General features: G+C 48.8%; 1 protein-coding gene across 1 annotated transcript in view; it reads right to left on the bottom strand.

Moving 5' to 3' along the window:
• Positions 1-1,080: 1,080 nt before the first annotated feature.
• The window catches only part of CCDC180 (coiled-coil domain containing 180), a 118,575-nt gene continuing 99,801 nt past the window's right edge, over positions 1,081-19,854 (bottom strand). Inside the window, 13 exon segments of the mRNA XM_059926676.1 lie at positions 1,081-1,233; positions 2,423-2,558; positions 4,531-4,636; positions 7,153-7,264; positions 7,759-7,896; positions 8,459-8,619; positions 11,476-11,617; positions 12,391-12,457; positions 15,597-15,674; positions 16,662-16,821; positions 16,824-16,906; positions 17,160-17,332; positions 18,965-19,084. Coding sequence (XP_059782659.1) covers positions 1,102-1,233; positions 2,423-2,558; positions 4,531-4,636; positions 7,153-7,264; positions 7,759-7,896; positions 8,459-8,619; positions 11,476-11,617; positions 12,391-12,457; positions 15,597-15,674; positions 16,662-16,821; positions 16,824-16,906; positions 17,160-17,332; positions 18,965-19,084 — 1,608 coding nt within the window. The 3' untranslated portion in view covers positions 1,081-1,101.

Here is a 19,854-nt window from a genome sequence, read left to right as displayed (position 1 = left end):
GTGTGGCAGCACTAATGCCGGGCAATTCTCTACCTGCGCTGACAGAGTCAGGTCAGGTGGGAGGCTGTTTTCCAGCGAGGTGGAGCCTGGTCACCCAGAGCAGGGGCCACTCCTCAAAGCCCCTTCAGTGGCTTTTCTCCTTCCAGGCTCCCTTTCCCTAGGTCCTCACTCATGCTTCTTGGAATCATCTCCAAAACAAACGACTTGCCTCCAAGTCCTTGTCCCCTTCTGGGGAACCCAAACTCTGCTGAGGTTCTGCATTGCCATGTCACTTTGAGTGGGTTGCCTTGACCTCCTGGACTTGAGTTTCTATAACCGTAAAATGTGGGCAATACCTACCTCATCAAGTCGTTAAGAGATAAAGCACATGGAAACTCAGACTGAGGCCACGTTAACATTCAAACTGTGTAGGAGCAGCAGAAGCTCAGGAAGTGGAGGAAGGAGCCCGAGTCGCCTGTGTCCACAGGGCACAGAGAGCTGTTGACAAGTGAGACCTGGCACAGTGAGGCCGCGTTGCAGTCAAAGAAGAGGAGAAAGAGGACAAGGAAGACGGCAGGATGCAGGTTTCCAAAGACAGTGATCTGAGTCTCACAGGACTAAAGAGACCCTTAGCAGAGCTAAAGAGGCCTAGAAGATTTCTGCCAAAATCTTATAATTGGCCAAATTGCCAGATACCCAGTCAACACTGGATGAAGTCTTTATTGGGTCTAGGAATCAGTGCAGAGTTGCCATTAAAACTCACTTTTGTTAAATGTGCAATATACTCTTTCCCATAAGTTTTAATTTTGCAAGATGAAGTGCCCAGCATGCCTTTTGGAAGTTATTTCCTCTGAAGTATTGATCTCTATTTTAAGTTACCCATTCCTGTTATCCGCCGTCCCAGCTGACCATGTGGAATTCCCCCTTTCACCTCTGTGCTCCTCACTGGAAGTGATCTCCATGTGGGCAGGGACCACAACGTGTCCTGGTCACTGTGAAGGTACAGCGCTGGGCATAGAGCAGAGATGGATGGATGGACGGATGGATGGACGGAAGGAAGGGTGGGTGGATGGATGAGGAGTCCACACAAAACAAGCCTTTATTGGGAGTGGGTTGAGGTTGTCACAAGTACAGGCCCCGGATGGTGTGCACAGAGCGCTTCCAGCTGTCCTTCCAGCGCTGAGCCTCCTTCACCTGCAGTGTGTTGTCGTCCTGGATCTTCTTCAACTCCTCTTCAAATGACGCTAAATATTTCTGGGAGCAAGCAGCAGGAGGAGGCCACGTGAGGAAGGGCTTCTGGGCTCTGTGCCCTAGAGGAACACTGTAACCTGCTGGCAGGTAGCTTTGAACCCACTCCAGGCACCAGCAAGAGTTCCACAAGTCATTTCTCATTTACTTTGCCCAATAACCCATCAGGCAGGCCCGGTTGTTTCCCACATTTTACAGATTGGGAAACTGAGGCTCACAACCTTGCCTGGGGTTATGTAGCTAGAAGGAGGCTGAGCAGGGACTAGGACCTGCTCTACCTGATTCTGGACTCGGCCCTCCTTCCTAACCACCATCCCACACTGTAGCCTCCTTGAAGCTCAGGGGTCCTGGCTTCCTCGAGAGGCTGAGCCCACGAGGCCTGAGCCCTCACTGAACCTGGCAGCAGAGTCGCCCCCTCTGCCTGGGTCTTAGCATGGTGGCCTGGGAACTGAGGGCTCTCCAAATACTGGGGTCAGCATATCTCAGGACGAGGTTTCTCTCTGGGGCACCAGGAACAAAGGTCCACATGTCTTCAGAGCCGAGAGGTCCTGCAGGAGGCCTCTGGGTGCAGCCTCCTCTTCGGGCAGGCCCCATGGGGTCTAACAGGCACTGGGTTCAAATCCTGGCTCTGCCACTCTGCAGTGGCATACAGGGGACACACTTCTTTAAGCCTCAGTGTCCTCAGCAGCAACATGGGGACAATTCTACCTTCCTTATGGGCTTGTTACAAGGATCCAATGAAAAGGCTCACATTGAGAACAGAAACTGCAGCAGGTGCTCAGGAACTGTCCCTTATTCCACCCATCATCACCCGCTGCTCCCATGGCCTCCATGCCTCTGACTACTCTGTCCCCTCACTCTGTCTCAACTGTTCCTCGGAAAGTCTTCCTTCACCGCCCCCAGTCTGGGTGTGGTGTCTCTCGGCTGGGCTCCTGCAGCACTGGGGCTCACACCATCAGACCCGAGCTTTCATTGGGACTGGACACGACCTGTGGCTCACGTGCTGGTGCTTAAGAACATTGGCTGTTCCCAGTGCTGACACTGTGCACTGGGGCACCCTGACGTGTGTCATCTGCTCCATGGACCAAATGACAGGGCACCTGGTGATAGCAAGCTCCCTCCTTCCCAAGGCAGCCACACCGAGCTGCCCTGTGTTCCCTGGGGTGCACCCACCCCACCCTGTCTCTCCACTCACCAAATAGACAGCATCTCGGGCTTCCACGGATGCCAGGTGGCCCAGGGTCGTTTTGGTGGTGGTGACTGATGGTGTTTTCCGGAGGAGAATCTTGTGTTGGATGGTGACTTCGGTGGGTTTGATTCCCGGCCACTTCCTACAAACAAACATGCATGAAAAGTCTTACAGCCTTATCTTCATCATTCACAGTGCACCCTTCATCCCTGGTGAAAACGGTTAGCATTACTTTAAAAAAAATTATCATGCTTTAAACGTCTTAATTAAAAGAAAAACCCTGCTAATAAACAAATGGGACCTAATGAAACTTAAAAGCTTTTGCACAGCAAAGGAAACCATAAACAAGACGAAAAGACAACCCTCAGAATAGGAGAAAATATTTGCAAATGAAGCAACTGACAAAGGATTAATCTCCAAAATTTACAAGCAACTCATGCAGCTCAATATCAAAAAAACAAACAACCCAATCCAAAAATGGGCAGAAGACCTAAACAGACATTTCTCCAAAGAAGACATACAGATTGCCAACAAACACATGAAAGGATGCTCAACATCACTAATCATTAGAGAAACACAAATCAAAACTACAATGAGGTATCACCTCACACCGGTCAGAATGGCCATCATCAAAAAGTCTACAAACAATAAATGCTGGAGAGGGTGTGGAGAAAAGGGAACCCTCTTGCACTGTTGGTGGGAATGCAAATTGATACAGCCACTATGGAGAACAGTATGGAGGTTCCTTAAAAAACCAAAAGTAGAACTACCATACGACCCAGCAATCCCACTACTGGGCATATACCCTGAGAAAACCATAATTCAAAAAAGAGTCATGTACCACATGTTCACTGCAGCTCTATTTACAATAGCCAGGACATGGAAGCAACCTAAGTGTCCATCGACAGACGAATGGATAAAGAAGATGTGGCACATATATACAATGGAATATTACTCAGCTATAAAAAGAAACGAAATTGAGTTATTTGTAGTGAGATGGATGGACATAGAGTCTGTCATACAGAGTGAAGTAAGTCAGAAAGAGAAAAACAAATACTGTATGTTAACACATATATATGGAATCTAAAAAAAAAAAAAAAAAAAACGGTTCTAAAGAACCTAGGGGCAAGACAGGAATAAAGACACAGATGTAGAGAATGGAAGTGAGAGAGTGGCATGGACATATGTACACTACCAAATGTAAAATAGATAGCTAGTGGGAAGCAGCCGCATAGCACAGGGAAATCAGCTCGGTGATTTGTGACCACCTAGAGGGGTGGGATAGGGAGGGTGGGAGGGAGACGTAAGAGGGAGGGGATATGGGGATATATGTATACGTATAGCTGATTCACTTTGTTATACAGCAGAAACTAACTCACCATTGTAAAGCAATTATACTCCAATAAAGATGTTAAAAAAAAAAAAAGAAAAACCCTACTGAGCATTTAACATTAAGCTTCATCAAGTTCTTTTTTGCATTTTCATACAGTTAAAATCCGTGTGTATAGTCAGCTGGGTTCTGCATGGGGAAGGGGAATCCCACACCTCTAGGTGTTTCCCTTTTCTGGGTCTCAGTTTCCTCATCAGTTGGCCAGCCAGGTGGCAGTCATCAGTTCCTGGCCTGCTTTTCCTATTCTGCTATAAAACCACTGCTGACAACTTAGCTGGGCAAATCGCTGCCTTACTCCTTCTTCCAGAGTAACATTCTTGGGTCACAGGGGACAAGCACTTTGGTAGCTCTTGTCATACATGATGGACAGCTGTAGTGGATCACAGTGCCACCAGCAATCTGAGAATGTGCCCCACACTGGGACAGGCCTCCCTTTCTTTGGGGGCCCCTTTGTGGGTCCTTATCACATGAACTAATAGCTGCTGAGCTCTTAGTATGTGCCGGGGCACTCCAAGTACAATCTCATTGAACTTTCTCTTCATAATATCATGTAAGGTAGGCTGCCATGCCCATTTCACAGATGAGGAAACAGGCTTAGGACACAGTGCCTTCCCAAGATTACCAGGTTTGTTTGACGTCAGAGCTCGTGGCCCTAACCATTCCACTGCACCACCCCTAGCAAATCCAGCCATTTGTGGTATTCCTCCCTGCTCCCGGCTCTCACCTGCTCCCCCGTTCAATCAGGGGCTTCTCACTCTCTTCCTCCAGGGACAGCCCGGTGAGTTTCCTCCGTATTAGGATTGATGTTTTCTGTTTCGGGGGCTCCATCTCTGGCAGGCAAGAGACAGGTTACTGACGGTGGCCTCACCCACAGCCTGAGATCAAGGGGGCCGATCCCCGATCTCACATTTAGAGAAATGAGGGCTCGCTCCCCTCTTCCCCACTTGGAGTCTCAGGCAGGAGGCAGAGGCCCCTCCCAAACAGAAGCCAAATGCACCAGATTCATAGGTGGGGGCCGAGGAGATGGCAGGGGGGTCAAAGCTGGAGGATGCGAGGTATGGTTTGGGCATGGTTCCCAACTCCAAAGCCCTCAGAATGATGCTCTGACTTTCTTGCAGCTTCTGTGAGCCCCCAAATATGCTTTGTAGAGCCTTCTTTGGCTTATACTAGCTCAAATGGGTCCTGAACTAAGAATTTCTCCTGGAATGCATACATTCAAGGTTGTCCCTCTCATGTCCGGCTCACTGACCTGCCCTTTGACGTGAAGAGAAGGGGGCTCCGTCCACGCGGTGAGCAGCCCTCTGCACCCTGGTCTGCGTGGATGGCAGGGCCAGGCTGCTTGGCTCAGAAGCCCGACTTACAGAGCAGGAGAGGCTCCTGCAGACCTGGTGCAGGGGGTCTCCCTGGCCTGGCGGTTCCCTCCAAGTTACCGAGGCTGCCTCCCTGCTGGCTCAGCTCGCCTGTGTTCCCTCAAGTCTGAACCCCAGGGTCTCTGCAGGCTCTGCTCTCCCAAAGCAGGCTCACATTTGCCAAAGAGACCCCCAACACTGGAAAGTGACCAACGCCTCGAAATTCATACACATTTTGACCTAGAAAGTCCACTTCTAGGAATCTGTTGCCCCGAAACAGAGAAATATGGATGCAGATGTTCCCTTCAGCACGATTACAGAAGTGAAAAGCTGGACGTGGCCCGATGTGCACCAGCAGGGAACTAATCAGTAACATACAATGCACAGCAACTGAAAGTGCTCAAGGAGGCGGTGACTGGCTTGCCCAGCATCTGCCAAGGGGAAATTAGCTTACAAAAGAGCACACACTTGTGATCCATCCTCCCATCCCCCCACTGATATACACACAGGCCTGTGCCCGAAGGGAAATAACGAGGAGGACAGCCAATGTTAAGGGCACTTATTTCTGGGTAGAAGGACCATGTTCTTCTCTTTCTTTGTAACTCATATTGAATTTCTCATTTTACTGTAAAAAATATTCATTTTCTGTGTAATGAAAACTTAAAAAAATAAAAATAATATATTTATTTACTTAATAGATTAGTGATAAATGGATAATATTTAATATATGATTTGAATCTTTGTGTACTTATAAAAGTAATTGGTGCACATTATAAAAAATTTAAACATCACCTAACGGGGAAAAAGAAAAGATTTTAGAAATCTCTCACAGCCCCACTCACCAGAGATGGTCATCAACAGTCTGGTACCTGTCTCTCAGGCTCTGTCGCTCTCATTCTCTGTCTCTGTCTGTCTCTCACACAGATTCATTTACATATATGCGGGGTGCATGTTTATATCACACATATGTTTTTTTAATAGTATCACAGGTAAGTATAATGGTCACCTTGCTTTTTCCTGTGACAGTATTCCTTCAGGACTTTCTGGTTGGCACATAGAGACCTACCACACCCACTTGAACAGCTGCACAGTACTCCCTCCTACATCTGGACCATAATTTATTTACCCAATCCTCTATATGTAGATACTAACATTGTTTCCAATTCTTTGAAATTTCAAGCAGTGTTGTGAAGAATATGCTTGAAAATATATCTTTGAAAAAGTATGCACGTATTTCTGTTGGATAAATTCCCAGGGTTTGAACGGCTAGGTCAAAGGCACACACACTCAGGACTTTGACGGCACCGACAGAATGTTCTCCAAGAGAGCGGGGTGGACGTACGCTTCTCTGAGAGGCTCTGTGGTGCTCGGGCTTGCTGACAGCCTCACCAGTGCTGGCTGTCACTGAACTTAAAAGCCTTGCCAGGCTGTTGGCGAGAAATGATATCTTAATAATGTTTATATTCACATTTTTCATCATTGGTGAAGTCAAGCATCTTTTAAATTTATTGGCCTTTTGAATTGCATGTTTGTTCTCTATCTCCTTTTACAAATTTGGCCTGTTAGAGTTCTTCATACCACAGGGATATTAGGCCATTCTCTGACCTATTAGTTATTAGGAATATTTTTGCAGTTTGTGGTTCGTCTTTCCGTATTTTGACATTTTTCCTTGATTTTGTTTTGGCCACAGAGAAGTGCCAGCCATTCCTTTATGGCTTCTGGTTCTTATACTTAGGAAAGCTGTCCCTACCCCAAGATTATGAAAATATTTAGCATTAGGATTTCATTTTTCATATATAATCTTTGATTCATTTGGGATTTGCTTTTTTAGTTTAAAAAAAGAGAGTTTTAATTAAAACAAAAATTCATCAGTCCCCTCCATAGAGAATGTATTTTCATTCTGGGGGAGTTGGGGGAAAGCAGACCGCCCCACCCCAGGCCCATCACCCTGTGTCACACCCCCTGGGGCCAGGGCACAAGGCCGGTGGTGCACATACTTGCAACCTGGACATCGTCAATGGTGACCACCTCATCCAACTGCAGCAGGAACTTCTCAGTGAAGGTGGCCAAGCTGGCTATGAAAAACCGGCTGTACTTCCGGGTGAATTCCTGGAGGAAACATGGGGAGCACAGTGCTGCAGGGAGAGGAACTTGTCTCCAAAGACAGGCTGAGGGAGGATTTGGGGAGCAGCATGTGAGACAAGACCAGGGCCACGTGTCAACTGTGTCCAAGTTAACAGGCATCTGGTCTTCCCCAGGAGACCTCTCCCTAGAGGGGACTTGGTTTGAAGATAGGAAATGATTCTGAAATGGCCAAGGGACAGACATAGACAATTTACTAAAGAGGAAATAAAACTTGACATGGATCTTGGAAAAGAAGTTCTCAGTAGTAATTAATTAATTTAGAAATTTAAAAATGCAAGTTACAACGGCCAATAAAGACCATCTCCACCTATGACACCCGCCTGCTTTCACACCCTGCTTTGGCCAGGGTGTCAGCGAAGGGCCGTGCTCAGTGTTGTTGCTGGGCTGTCAGTGGGGGTGACCTCCGGAGGGCAGTGCAGCCCCCAGCATCTAGACATGGAGTGGATGGCACTACTGACCTCCAGCTGCTCCCTGGTCACCGCAATCAAGGTGTCCAAATCTTCCTGCCTTTTCTCTTCCACTTGACACAGAGACTCCATTTCTTGGAGATGTGCGGGGTGTCCGAGATTTGGGTGGAGCTTCTGGGCATTTTCATCCTTCAGACAATCCAGAAATCAGTAGGTTTTTTGACCTGGTCTTGAGGTTAGGACCAAAAAGTCACTGGCCTACATCCTCTGCCAATTATGGCCACGGCCAGACTGATGTGTGCACTGACCTGGGTGTGTGAAGGGCTGAGGAGCGGCAGAGGAGGGAAGACAGGGGCATGGCTGGAGCTGACTCCGAGGGTTAAGAAGTGGGAGAGCTGAGCATCTGCCCCAGAACAGTCAGGGTTTCAGTCCAATAAAATCAACAGCATCCACATCCCATGGCTCGAAGGACCATGTGGACAATTATTGTTGATCTCAATGGCCACAGCCCCATAGAACCAGCTGACCTACTGGTTAAATCCAACAAGGAGCGTGCTGAAGGCCTTCTATGAAGGAGCTGTTGGCTCAGCTCTCGTCTCTTCAGTGCCTAGTGTCCCTCACCCCCATCCAACAATCCCAAGCCTGGCCCACATCCTTCCCTGGCACTCAGTTCTGCCGACGCCCCACCTCCATTTCTGAACTCCCAGGGCCTCTGGTCCTGGAGAGGAGGGGCTGGTCCGGGGGGCCCCACCTTCCTTCTCTCCAGCTGTTCCTGATAATTCGAGAACTGTCCCCGGATCTCTTCGGTGGAGGTGCAATATTTTTTCCAGTGGTGCTCCTTGAAATTTTCCATCACCAGCCAACACACCTGGGGCAATAGCTCCTCAAATCTCCTCATCTGGGCCCGTAATTCTGTAGGAATTGGGGGTGGGGGACCAGGGGAGAGCACAGAGCAGAGCCAAGTTGCTGTGGCAATCTCTCCAACAAAGGCTCAAAGCAGCTTCCCAAAGAGAAAGGCTTGGTCTACAATGTGGTAATAGTTATTCCATCAAAAGGGGTCCTGTGGTCAAACCAGCATTAAGAGTACTGGACTAAACAAGTTCAAAGGACTTCTTTTCTACACTCTGTAGGACTTTCCAGTGCTTTTAAAATGCACTGCATCTTTCAGCAGTTCTGTCTCATCCATTATCTCTTCAAATATTGCCTTGACCCTAGTCTCCTCCTCTCCCTCTAGACCTCTAAGTAGCTGCATGCCAGACCTACTCTTTCTTCCATCTCTCTTCACCTCTCTCCTGTATTTCCATTTCTTTGTTTTTCTGTGCTGCATTTTGGTTATTTTCTTTGGTATTAAAGCCATTCATAATTTTAAAATTTCAATAATTTATTTTTCTAATATAGAAGTTTGATTTGGTTCTCTTTCATATTTACTTGGTCATTTTAATAGTCTTTTGCTCCTTACTCATGTTTCCAATTTCCTCTTTTATTTAACTCTAAATAAATACATTATTTTATATTCTGTGTCTGATACATTCAATATCTGAAGTCTTTACTGGTCTCATTCTGCTGCCTCATGCTCAAGGTGCCTTTTTCTGTGTGTGTGTGTGTGTGTGTATTTTACGGTGAACTCTTATTCTGGGCATTTTATTTGTGGGAATCCCTGGAGGCCTGAACTGAAGGTGGGCTTTTCTGGAGAGGATTTGTAGTATCTCTACTAAACAAGCATCTGGGCATGACTAACTCAAAATCATTTTAAGCTAAGGTATCAGCTAGAGGTCTTATGGATGATCCACAAACACAAAGTTGAATTCAGGTTTATCTAAGTGTGACTTCAGGTTTAAACACCACATAAGAGCTGGCTTATAATTATGGATTCTCATTGGAGTTTTTCTTCTTCTTTATCCAGTGCCACAGCTTATAACAAGACAGTTTCCTTCTAGTCACTGCGGGAGGAGGGGACGTGGTTTCTGTCTCATTCTCCTTACTATGCAGATGGAGCCCTGTGGAGACCCAGTTTTCTGTGGCTTGTGCCCTTTCAGACTGCCCACCTTCGGTCGTCTGGTGCTTGGTCTCTGTTCCCAGTGTCCTGGAGGCCATGAAAACAGAGGCTCAAGTGGACCTGGGAGTCAGCAAAGCCCTCAGGGCAATAGCCAGAGTCACTGCTCAATTTATCTCTGAGTTCCTATTCTCACTTAATCTTGGAGCCTTGTGTGTTTCTTACTTTATAGCTAGCTCATCCATGCATTTAAAAGTTTACCGCAGAAGTGTTATATCCAGGATTTTTACATGTTTTCAGTGGAAGAGTTGGTCAGGATACTGGACTCCCTGAAGGAAATGGAAGTCTTCATTTAATGTGAACTGTCAATCTGCCCAAGAGGGACATAATCTGCAGCATTTCCCAAACCCATTTGACCAGGGAACCTTTCTTTTGAGGAAGGTCACGTAGGATGGGATCCCACAGAGTTCACATGGGGAAACTCTGAGCTAGAGAAAAAGTGCTGCCCGTAGTTTCAATTCCAGTCATTCTACAGCTACAGTAATGAGAGCCACTGCTGATGATTCCCCCTGCATATGGCAGGGCTGTGAGGGGCTTAATCCTCAAAAAAGTCTTGCATGGTGCGTATTATCCTTGTCTCCATTTACAGGCAAGAGAAGGTGATTTGGTCAAGGTCATATGGCTGGCAGATGGCAGTGCTGGGTCTTGACCCCAGGTCTGGCTGTCCCCTAATCCTCTCCCTCTTCTACCTGTGCTGCCCCTCAACCAACACAGCAGGCCTGTGATGTGCCCTCAGGTTTCCTGCCGTACAGGCAGAAATAATCAGGACTTATGACTGCATAAAACACACATAGCTGTGGACATGGAGAAATAGGAACGGGGGCGGGACCTATGGGTGTGTTTTCACAGCTCCTTTTATGTCGTTATAATAAACATAAATGGCAAGATGTATCCTGCCTGCCTCTTTTCATGTCCCTATTCTCTAGGAGGCTATGTCTATCGAGTTCATCATAGCCCAAACCCATCACAGGCCAGGCATACAGTAGGCACTGTGGAAGGATTTTTCAAATGATTAAACACAGAGGCACCATATGACCCAGCAAGTCTTCTCCTAGTTAGAACCCAAGAGAAATGAAATCACACATCCACACACAACATGCACGTGAACGTTTGCAGCAGCAGCATCCATAACTGCCAAAAGGGGGAAACAACCAAGTGTCCATCACCGAATGAATAAACAATACTGCATGACTCCATTCGTGTGAAAGCCCAGACAGGAAAATCTATAGAGACAGAAAGTAGATTAGCGGTTGTTTATGGCTGGGGACGTGATGGAGGGACAGTGGGTTCTAAAATTCACAGCGGTGATGGTTGCACAACTCTATGACTATATTAAAAGCCACTGAATGGGTGTAAAGTGTACAATTCAATGTATTTTAATATATTAAAATTAAATAAAATTAAATATATTAAAATTAAATTCATTAAGTGAATATTTCAATAAAGCTGTAAAAAATATCTATTCAATGAGTGAAACATTTTTAGTGATACAAATCACCATATTTCTCAAGAAAAGTGAATTTTTTTTGGCATTGTTGTTTCTCCCCAGTTAAATCTGATCAAGGTTTTTACCTAATTCTAAGATGTCAGCTTTTCACAGGGAGGATCCTTTGCCTCCCCAGTGACCTCCAGGTCAGGAAGGCATCATTCAGGCCGTGAGAGGCTCTGTGCCCCCCACCCCACCGGCCTGCAGCCCATCTGCTGGCCACACCCACCTATGAGGCAGGAGTTGTGGTACTCATCAGCCTGGCTGTGGTACTCCAGGATCTTCCTGCAGATGTTCTCTGCGCACTGGTCAAAGGTTTCGTACATGCAGTCGGGCCTGGTGATTGAGCGCTTCTCTTTGCGGTAAAACTCCTGCAGGAGAGGGTTGAAAGTGTGGGTGCCAGGCCCCTCCCCAGGGGGCTCTGGCCCAGCATCTTGGCATCCTCCACCGTGCTCTCCTCACGCCCTGGCCTTCTCTACTGCTGTCCTCTACGCCAGCGTTGCTCCTCCTCCCTGTCTGTGCTTGTCACCACTGTCAGTATCCCAGGGCTTTGCGAGGCATGAGCGAGCCAATGGTATAATTCTATGTATCCTTCAAGACTAAAATGGGTCTTCCACCCACCAGGCCGAGAGCTTTCTCTGAAGCGCCAAGCTGGGCCACTAATACGGATGACCCAGAGCTCTTCTCTAAAGACTCACAGCCCAGGGGGAGGCAGACAGGAAGCACACAGACACCCCTGCGTGGGGTGCACTGGACCGGGGCCCTGGGTCGCTCCTACTAGAGGCCCCCTGCTCCCACAGCCCCACCCATCCCTCTGTGGTGCCACCGTGTCTGTCATCCTCTGCTGGGTGCTGGCCACTCAGGGACAGAGACGGGGCTTGTTCCTCTTGGCACACCCGGTATCTGACACACAGTAGCCAAGAAATGGTTGATGGCTGAATAAATGGGTAAATGAATGGATGAGCTTTAATTTCTAGGATGAAAGACAGCACATGAGGTGACAGAAGCTGGATAGCGTGGTCATGGGGGCTGCAGTCCCCTTTGCTCAGTTTCACCCAAAGGCCATTATCAGCAGAAGGCAAGAGGCAGAGCCCACTGGGGACGTGTGGCCAGCAGATGGCAGAGGGGCAGGTAGAGCCCTCACCTCCACCACGGTCAGCAGGTGCTCATTGCTCTCCCAGAGGAGGCTCAGGATGATGCCTTTAAAATCCCTGCAACACACAGGAGACAGATCCCTGAGAGGCCTTGTCTAATCACACTAAATGGTGTGGACAAAACCAAAGGGACTGAACATTCTGAGTACTCAGCAACCCGGCCAGAACTGGAGTTGGACAGCTCGGGATGCCCAAGCATATCCCCACCTAATATTTCTGTTCATCTAGTTTAATGCCTCTTGCATGTGACAAGCTGAGTTTGGCAGCTTCCAAGTGTCTCTGTTCTCTTTTGTCCTCATCACTTCTTGTAATTACTCATTCCTGGCCCAGGGCCATTGCTCACACTGATTCTTCTCCAGGGAACACTAACTTTCCTCTTGGTCATGTTTGTTCCTGCTCTTCCTTAGATCCTGGCTCAGTGGTGATTCCTGACTGCCTTGTTCCAATGCTCTTCGTGGCCCTCAGCTTTACAGCACTCCCCACAGGGGGACTGGGGACTGATCTGTGTGACTGGCCATTAGCCCCATCTCTCCCAGCACCTGGTAAAGTCCACCAAGACACACACCGTGCGTCTGTTTTTGTCCACCATGGAATCCCCTGTCCCATCGCAGTGCCTGCACCTATCAGTGCCTCAGTCTTGGTTGAGGGAAAAAAGAATGATTTCTTATAAATATTAATCGAATGAGCAAGACCGCCTGTAGGACCAAACATCCTCTTTCTGGTACCTCTGGCCTTTGGGTTGACTGTGCACACACGGGGTCTTTACTGAACAAACCTGCACAGATCCAGTGAATATTCCTGTCGGTTAAGTCAACTGTCTCAACAGTAAGACTGAAATAAGGGACAGATGTGTTAGAACTGCATGTACCTGTAGGACAACTATTTTTTCACAATTCCTATAAAGTGATGCAGTGACTGCTTTACACACACATCAGTTTTGGCATTTTCTAAAATATATGTATATGTCATGTGATCTTTCATTTAAAAATTCATTCATCATAATTAAAGAAAATTAGAAATAAACTGAAAAGCAAGAAGAAAAAATAAATGCTAACATTTTATTGTATTTCCTTCTGCTGATTTTTAAATTGGTTTGGAACTAGGTTCATGTGCATTTTACATTCTGCACACTTAAAAGTGTTCCCCCTACATTATGATATCATTTTAAATGGCTGTGTAACACCATCAAGTATGTATGCACCATGGTTTACAATCCCCCATTTTTGGACCTTTAGGGTTTTTTCCCATTTTTAACTGGGATAAAAAGTATTGCATGGTATATCATGCAAGCGTTTTCTTCTTGATAGATGGTTTCCTTGGTAGAGGGACCCACGGACCTGCACAAAAGGCATAAACTTATGGCCTTCACTATACCTTTCCCAACTGCTTTCTGGAAAAGTAATTTGCTGTCTGTTGCCCTTGACAAAAACTCTCCCCTCGAGCAAACGTTAGGCTCCTCTGCATGCTTTCATTATACTTTCCCAAATACTATTCCACTGAGTGATTCACGACCCTGGCGTGATTTTTTTTTTTTTCTTTCCTGGCGTGATTTTACTAAGGATAATTTGGAACCTCATTGGCTTCCTGGGGAAACAAGATCTCCCCAAACTGGAGGGGAGACCCCCTCTAAGACCTCTCTTCCTGCCAACGCCTATGCTCCTTCTTCCTCCTTTTGCCACCTTCCACCTTCCCTTCTGTTCCCCGGTTTCCTTTGATATGACCCCTTCATAGCCCTATCTCCTCTGTCCGTCTGTCCACCCTGCCAGACCTTTCCCTTCCCACTCCAGCCCTCAACTTGCTACAGTCGCTTGAACTAAATTCAGGTGTCCTGTCCCCATCAGGGATCTCAAGGGATGGAGGAACTCCTGAAAGCAACTGCCTGAGGCTAAAGAGGAAAAAGGGCTAATTTGAAACAGGCTGGATGTTTCACCCGCTCATATGCACTCTAGAATTCAGAAACTCTTGTTAAGTATACTTATTATGGCAATATAATTATTTGTGTGAATTCAACAAAAAGCTGTCCTCCTTGTAACAGGATGTAATTGGAAACACTGATGTATAACCAAGGCTTTGACTGAAATGTCACATGGACAACGATGTATAGGATCAGATATGACCAAACAGTTTCAGGAAACTAAGGTTGACTTCATGGAGACAATGCTTCAGAGCCCTCTTGGGAAAACCCACCTGGCACCTGGCTTATGAGGTTCCCAGCCTCACAGGTGAGTAAGGAAAACCTTAAGGTACTGTGGGGACCTCAAGAAGAGAGGCTTTCACCCAAATCTATAGGTACTGCAGGTGAAATCTGACTCGCCTTTTTGGCTTCAAGAGGCTTTTAAGAGTCTAATCTGAGATTCTTTTTGAAAAGTTCCAGCAACGCAAACGTAAAAAGTTTAGGTGGTCAATCACCATGCTTGCTGCACTTATGTAAATAATCAGGCCAAAGCTAATGAGACCAGACTTGTTTTGTAAACAAGAATCAAAAAGAAGGGCGACATAAATTTTATGTTTCAGTGGGAAACTATAGCACTCTCTCGTGATTAGTAGATTCTATCCCCATTCATTGGCTTTGAGGTTTCGTGACCTCCCTGGAAACTGGCATGGATCTTGCTGTCATGTACGTTTTGTCAGTTCTTACCAAATCTCAATTCTTCTAGTCTCCTTCAATATCTGGCTACAACTCTCCACTGAGAGCTGAAACCTGACTATCTAGGTCCCTGTTGGGACTAGAAGTTGTTCTGTAGCTGGCTTTTCCTCCAGGATCCAAAGAAGCCCTGCCAGCTGGAGTCAGGTGATGGGCAACTGGAATGCCAGAAGCTACTCCCGAGTGGGCCACTCTGGGTGCTTCAGGCCCAACGTCTAGAAAGCCCCTTGACTGGCTGCCCTACTACCAAGTCTCAGTAGACGGTTCAGCTGGCCCTCAAGGAACAAAAGGTGACTGAATAGAAATGAACTTATTGTTCAAAGGAAAGAAGAATGTCTTCTTGGTGAACGTCTAAATTTGGTGGAAATATCTCTCAATAAATTTAGGTGAGTCAGGCTGAGACAAACCAATCTTGACCCTTACCCATCCCCTTGCCGACCTCTCCTGCTCTGCCCCCTACTTCCTATTTCCCTTAGCTGAGTTAGATTTAGCTGCCCCCTGACAAAGATGACAGGTTAAAATGGAGTTAAAGGACATGGCATTGGCACTTACTCCGCCGGAGGAGGTGGCTTGTCTCCGAGCACCTGGTACTTTCTATCTAGTCTGTTGGGCTTGGCATACCGTGTGATGCTGTGGGGCAAAGGTGGGTCAGTGCTCTGGAGGCTGGAGATAAACACAGGCAGATCTGAGCCTGCGTGAGCCCCACCCGGGCCTGCCTGTGCGGCCCCGCGCTTTGAGGTGCTCCCTCCCCCTCGGCAGCTCTGGAGACAGCCTTATCGCGGGGCTGAAGCCCTGACCACTAACACCCACACAAGGCTGCCGAGAGTGGGTAAGGGACGGAGGTGCTTGGGCACAGAAATCTGTATCCTTTTCTATGGTGAGGACCCAAAGAAAAATAGGTTGAGCCACATGTAGGGTTGCCAAATTTTCAAATAAAAATACAAGTTAAACTTGAATTTCTTAATACAACACTGTAAATCAACTATACAACAATAAATTTTTAAAAAGAACTCAAATTTCATATAAGCAATGAGAAATTTTTAGTGAACATCCCATGCGATATTTGGGACACACATATATAATATTAAAAATATTATGTGCTGTTCATCTGAAATTCAAATTTAACTGGGCATCCTGAATTTTTATCTGGCAGCCCTAGCAACACGTACTTCATTGGTAACCACTGAGAGACTGAATATAAAAATGGACAACAGCTGGACCATATATAAATAGAGAACTCTGGCCCATAAGCTGCAACAACCTGCCTAGGACACCAACCCCTTAGCTACAATAAAAAACTCAGGAAGCCAGCCTGAGGAAATCAGACTTGCAGGAGGACAGATCGCTATTTCTAGTGGCAATCCAGGAAGCCAAACAATACCGTGGAAAACCACCCAACTCCCGGACAGGTTCCCAGGGTGGGAGGCCATGCGAGCCAAGCCACCGGGCGGGGATGAGCACAGACCAGTCTAAAGCCCGTGTCAGAGCCGGCCCCTCGTGGGGTCCCTTGGAGTCAGGGCTGTGAGCACAGGAGGTGCACTCTGAGGACATGGTCTGGTAAAGGGTGGCGGGGTGGGGTCTGGGGAGGGGAGATCGCAGGCAGCCTAGCCTTTCTACCTCGCTGCCAAAGTGGCACTGGCAGTGGACAAGCCCTTCTTCACGGAGTGCTCTGCCCGGTTCCGGAGTCGCTTCAAGCCTTTGGGTGACGAGCACCCAGGACAAGAACAGAGGATCCAAGGTGAGGTGGGGCTGGGTGGCACCACCAGCTGCCCCACCACCGGTGCCCTGAGACCTGTTTGCCTCTACCTGTTTGGGACCGCTCTTTGTCACACTGCTGGGTTGGACATTTTGAGTCAGGAAATCTGAAACCAAAGGAAAGGATGTGAGCTTTTCCCCAGTGACCACGAGCACGGCTCAGGCCAGGCACCGGGCACCATCCCACTTAGCCCACGATGCCACGTGAGTCTGCCCAATCGTGAGCCCCACTTCAGAGGAGGAAGCTGAGGCTTTCAGAGGAGAATCCCCCGCACAAGGTCACAGCTGTCAAGGGTGGGCTCACATGGAGGCTGGCTCCCGAAGGCTCAGGGCCCCACTGAGCACACCCAGGCCACTCACTGCAGGATCCTCCTGACCACCTCCACAGCTGGGTCTTCAATCATGGACTTCCCCATGTGGCTTGGCTGGGTGAAGGACTCGGGGGTGACCACGTCTACCTTGGCTTCTTCTTCATGGGCTTCTGAAGACACCAGGATGTCACTCTCTACCTCCAGGTTGGTCAAGATGTTGTCCTGCAGGCCAAAGATCAGGGCCCGATTGTGTGGGTGGCAGGCAGGCAGGCAGGCTGGGTTTCCCGTCCCAGCACCACCTTGCCCAGGTGCTGTGGCTGGAGGCCAGCTGCCTGACCTCTTTGAGCCTCCCTTTTCCCTTCCGTGAAATAGCAGTGATCATATCTACCTCAGAGGACTATTCATTCATTCATTCACACGTGCATGCTTCAAAAATGTTTCTTGAGTGCCTGCTTTCTGCAAGCCTCTGCCTGGGTATGGGACACAGGATGAAGAGGCCACATGTGACCCTTACTCTCATGGAGCTTACAGTCTGGTCAGAGAGACAAGACATTTATTTGACCACAGATAAATGGTCAAAAATGGGGCCAGTGTTATGAAGGGGAAGTTCCAGTGTCTTCCCTGAGGCTGAGGGTCACGGACCTGTAAGGCCACCTGTAGATGTGCCCAGGCGCTGTTTCTGACCAACGGACAAGTGAGTGAATGCGTGCATGGATGAGTGAGTGGCCACCTCCACCTCGAGTTGGACCTTAGAGAAAGGGTGGGAGTGGTGGCCCACCACGAGTGCTTAGTTGAACTGTCCCCTATTTTATCCTGCATCTTGGCTCAGTGCTAGACTGTCAGCACCGTAATGGAAGGACTCCAGCTGGACTCCTAAGTTTCATCTGGTGGGGCGCAGTACTGATGGTGTGATGGAAGCTTAGTGCTAGTGGCACAGCGGGAAGAGCCTCCCCAAAGAAGGAAGGGCTGGTTCAGAGCGTGGCAGTGAGAGGCAGGGCCTGAGGGCGGCCAGAGCAGAACTTGAGGGGTGTCCGCTTATGCTACCATTGGCTCTGTCACAGCCCTTCTGGCAGCTGTGAGCACCTCTGGTGTTTAAAGCTTGGTGAGAGAGGGTGGGGTGAGGGCGACAGGTTCTGCCCTCTTGGGGCACACCATCTAGGGGAGACGGCTCCTAAAAGGGAGACCTCACTGCATGGTCTGGGGGCTCATGGGGAAGTGGGACATGCCACCGAAACCAGGGGGTGAGAGAAGGCCTGGGGGAAGAGACCTCTTAGGGGGGCCAGAGAAATGAAGAGCCCACGGAGGGCAGACCTTGGAGGAGGTTGTTGCGCAGGTCTAGGTAAAGGGTCTGGATTTTATCCCAAGGGCAGGAGAGTGACACGGGCAGACTGGCCTTGTCCAGCATGAGGTCTGGCTGCAGCTCCGGGAATGGAACATGGGGGGAAGTGAGAGGATAAGGGCAGCCACGCGGGCAAGAGACGGGGGTCTTGGACAAGGCCAGGGGGGTGGGGTGGGGAGAAGCTGGTGGCTGCTCATGGCAGTGGGTGGGAAGGAAGAGGCTGAAAGGTGAGGCTGCCCTGAGAGCTGGTGGGCCCTGATGGCGGGAGGAGGTGCTGCCGGGAGGTGAGGGGTCGCCTAAGAGACCAGTGCAGGGAAGTGATCCACCTGGGATTTGAACCCAGATCTGACTCCACAGCCTGTGGCCTTTCCGAGGCATCCCAGCAGGCCTGACGTCCAGCAGTGGCCTGGGAGATCTTCTTGCCTTGGGCTCTGCTGAGCCCTGCGGGTTTCCTGGGAGCCCGGACCCAACAGCTCAGCTGCTCTTCCCCACGGCCGCCCCATCCCGTTCCTTACGGTAAAGACCACTTGAGTCACGGATACCATGTCCAGCTTGCAGTTGAGATACTGAATCCTCTGGCTCAGTTTTTCTTTCCAAGTTCGAACAAGGCCAAGGAGGTCTTCTGTGGTCACTATCTAGCGTGAACATGGGGGAAAAAAGCCACAGGAAGCAGGCTGCGGGCAGGCAGGCTGACTCCATGTGAACTGCAGGAACCGGCTGGCTGGCAAGGACACCTCTTGGCTCCATGGAGGCCCCTCACTTGCAGGGAGGGCCCCGTGGGAGTGGGGAGCCCTGGGCTGGCTCTCTCAGGCAGCTCCACTGCAGCAGTGGATCCTTCCCTGATGGGGCATCGGGAGTTCTATTCCTGGTTCTACGGGTTTGTTCTGGGCAAAGGATTTAAACTTGCTCTACTTAGTCTCCCCATCAGTGTGATGGGGACACAGAATGTTCCTTAGGATCTCTTCTAGTTCTAATGCTCCTCGTGTAGAAGGAAATATTTGGCCCAAGATGGCGAGGGTGTGAGGAGTGAAATGGCCACAGCCTTTCTGGAGGGTGATCTGGCTATCAGATCAAATACGTCAAATACATGACCCCTTGGAGCAACAGTCCCACAGACCATACCTTGCAGGGGGCAGGGAAGCACCCGTGAGGATGTTCACCTTCCCCAAGCAGCCCGCACAGCGCTCAGTGGTCCCCACCCATTGCTCCCTGAATGGCTCACTGACCTACTGGATGACCCAGGCCAGGTGGCGCCTTGGCCTCTTCCCACTCCCTTCATTTCCAATGCACCCTGAATCCCGCCCATTCCCCTGCCGCTCAACCCCGGGATTGGAACATGTCCCTGCTGGAGTCTTGAGTGGTGACACTATTTGGTCTTGGCACTCTGCCTCATTCTTACCTGCCT

The sequence above is a fragment of the Balaenoptera ricei genome, chromosome 6 (genome assembly GCF_028023285.1).
Source record: "Balaenoptera ricei isolate mBalRic1 chromosome 6, mBalRic1.hap2, whole genome shotgun sequence".
Classification (NCBI taxonomy): Eukaryota; Metazoa; Chordata; class Mammalia; order Artiodactyla; family Balaenopteridae; genus Balaenoptera; species Balaenoptera ricei.
Note: the sequence above shows the minus strand (reverse complement) of the source record. Positions and strands in the feature narration are given on the sequence as shown.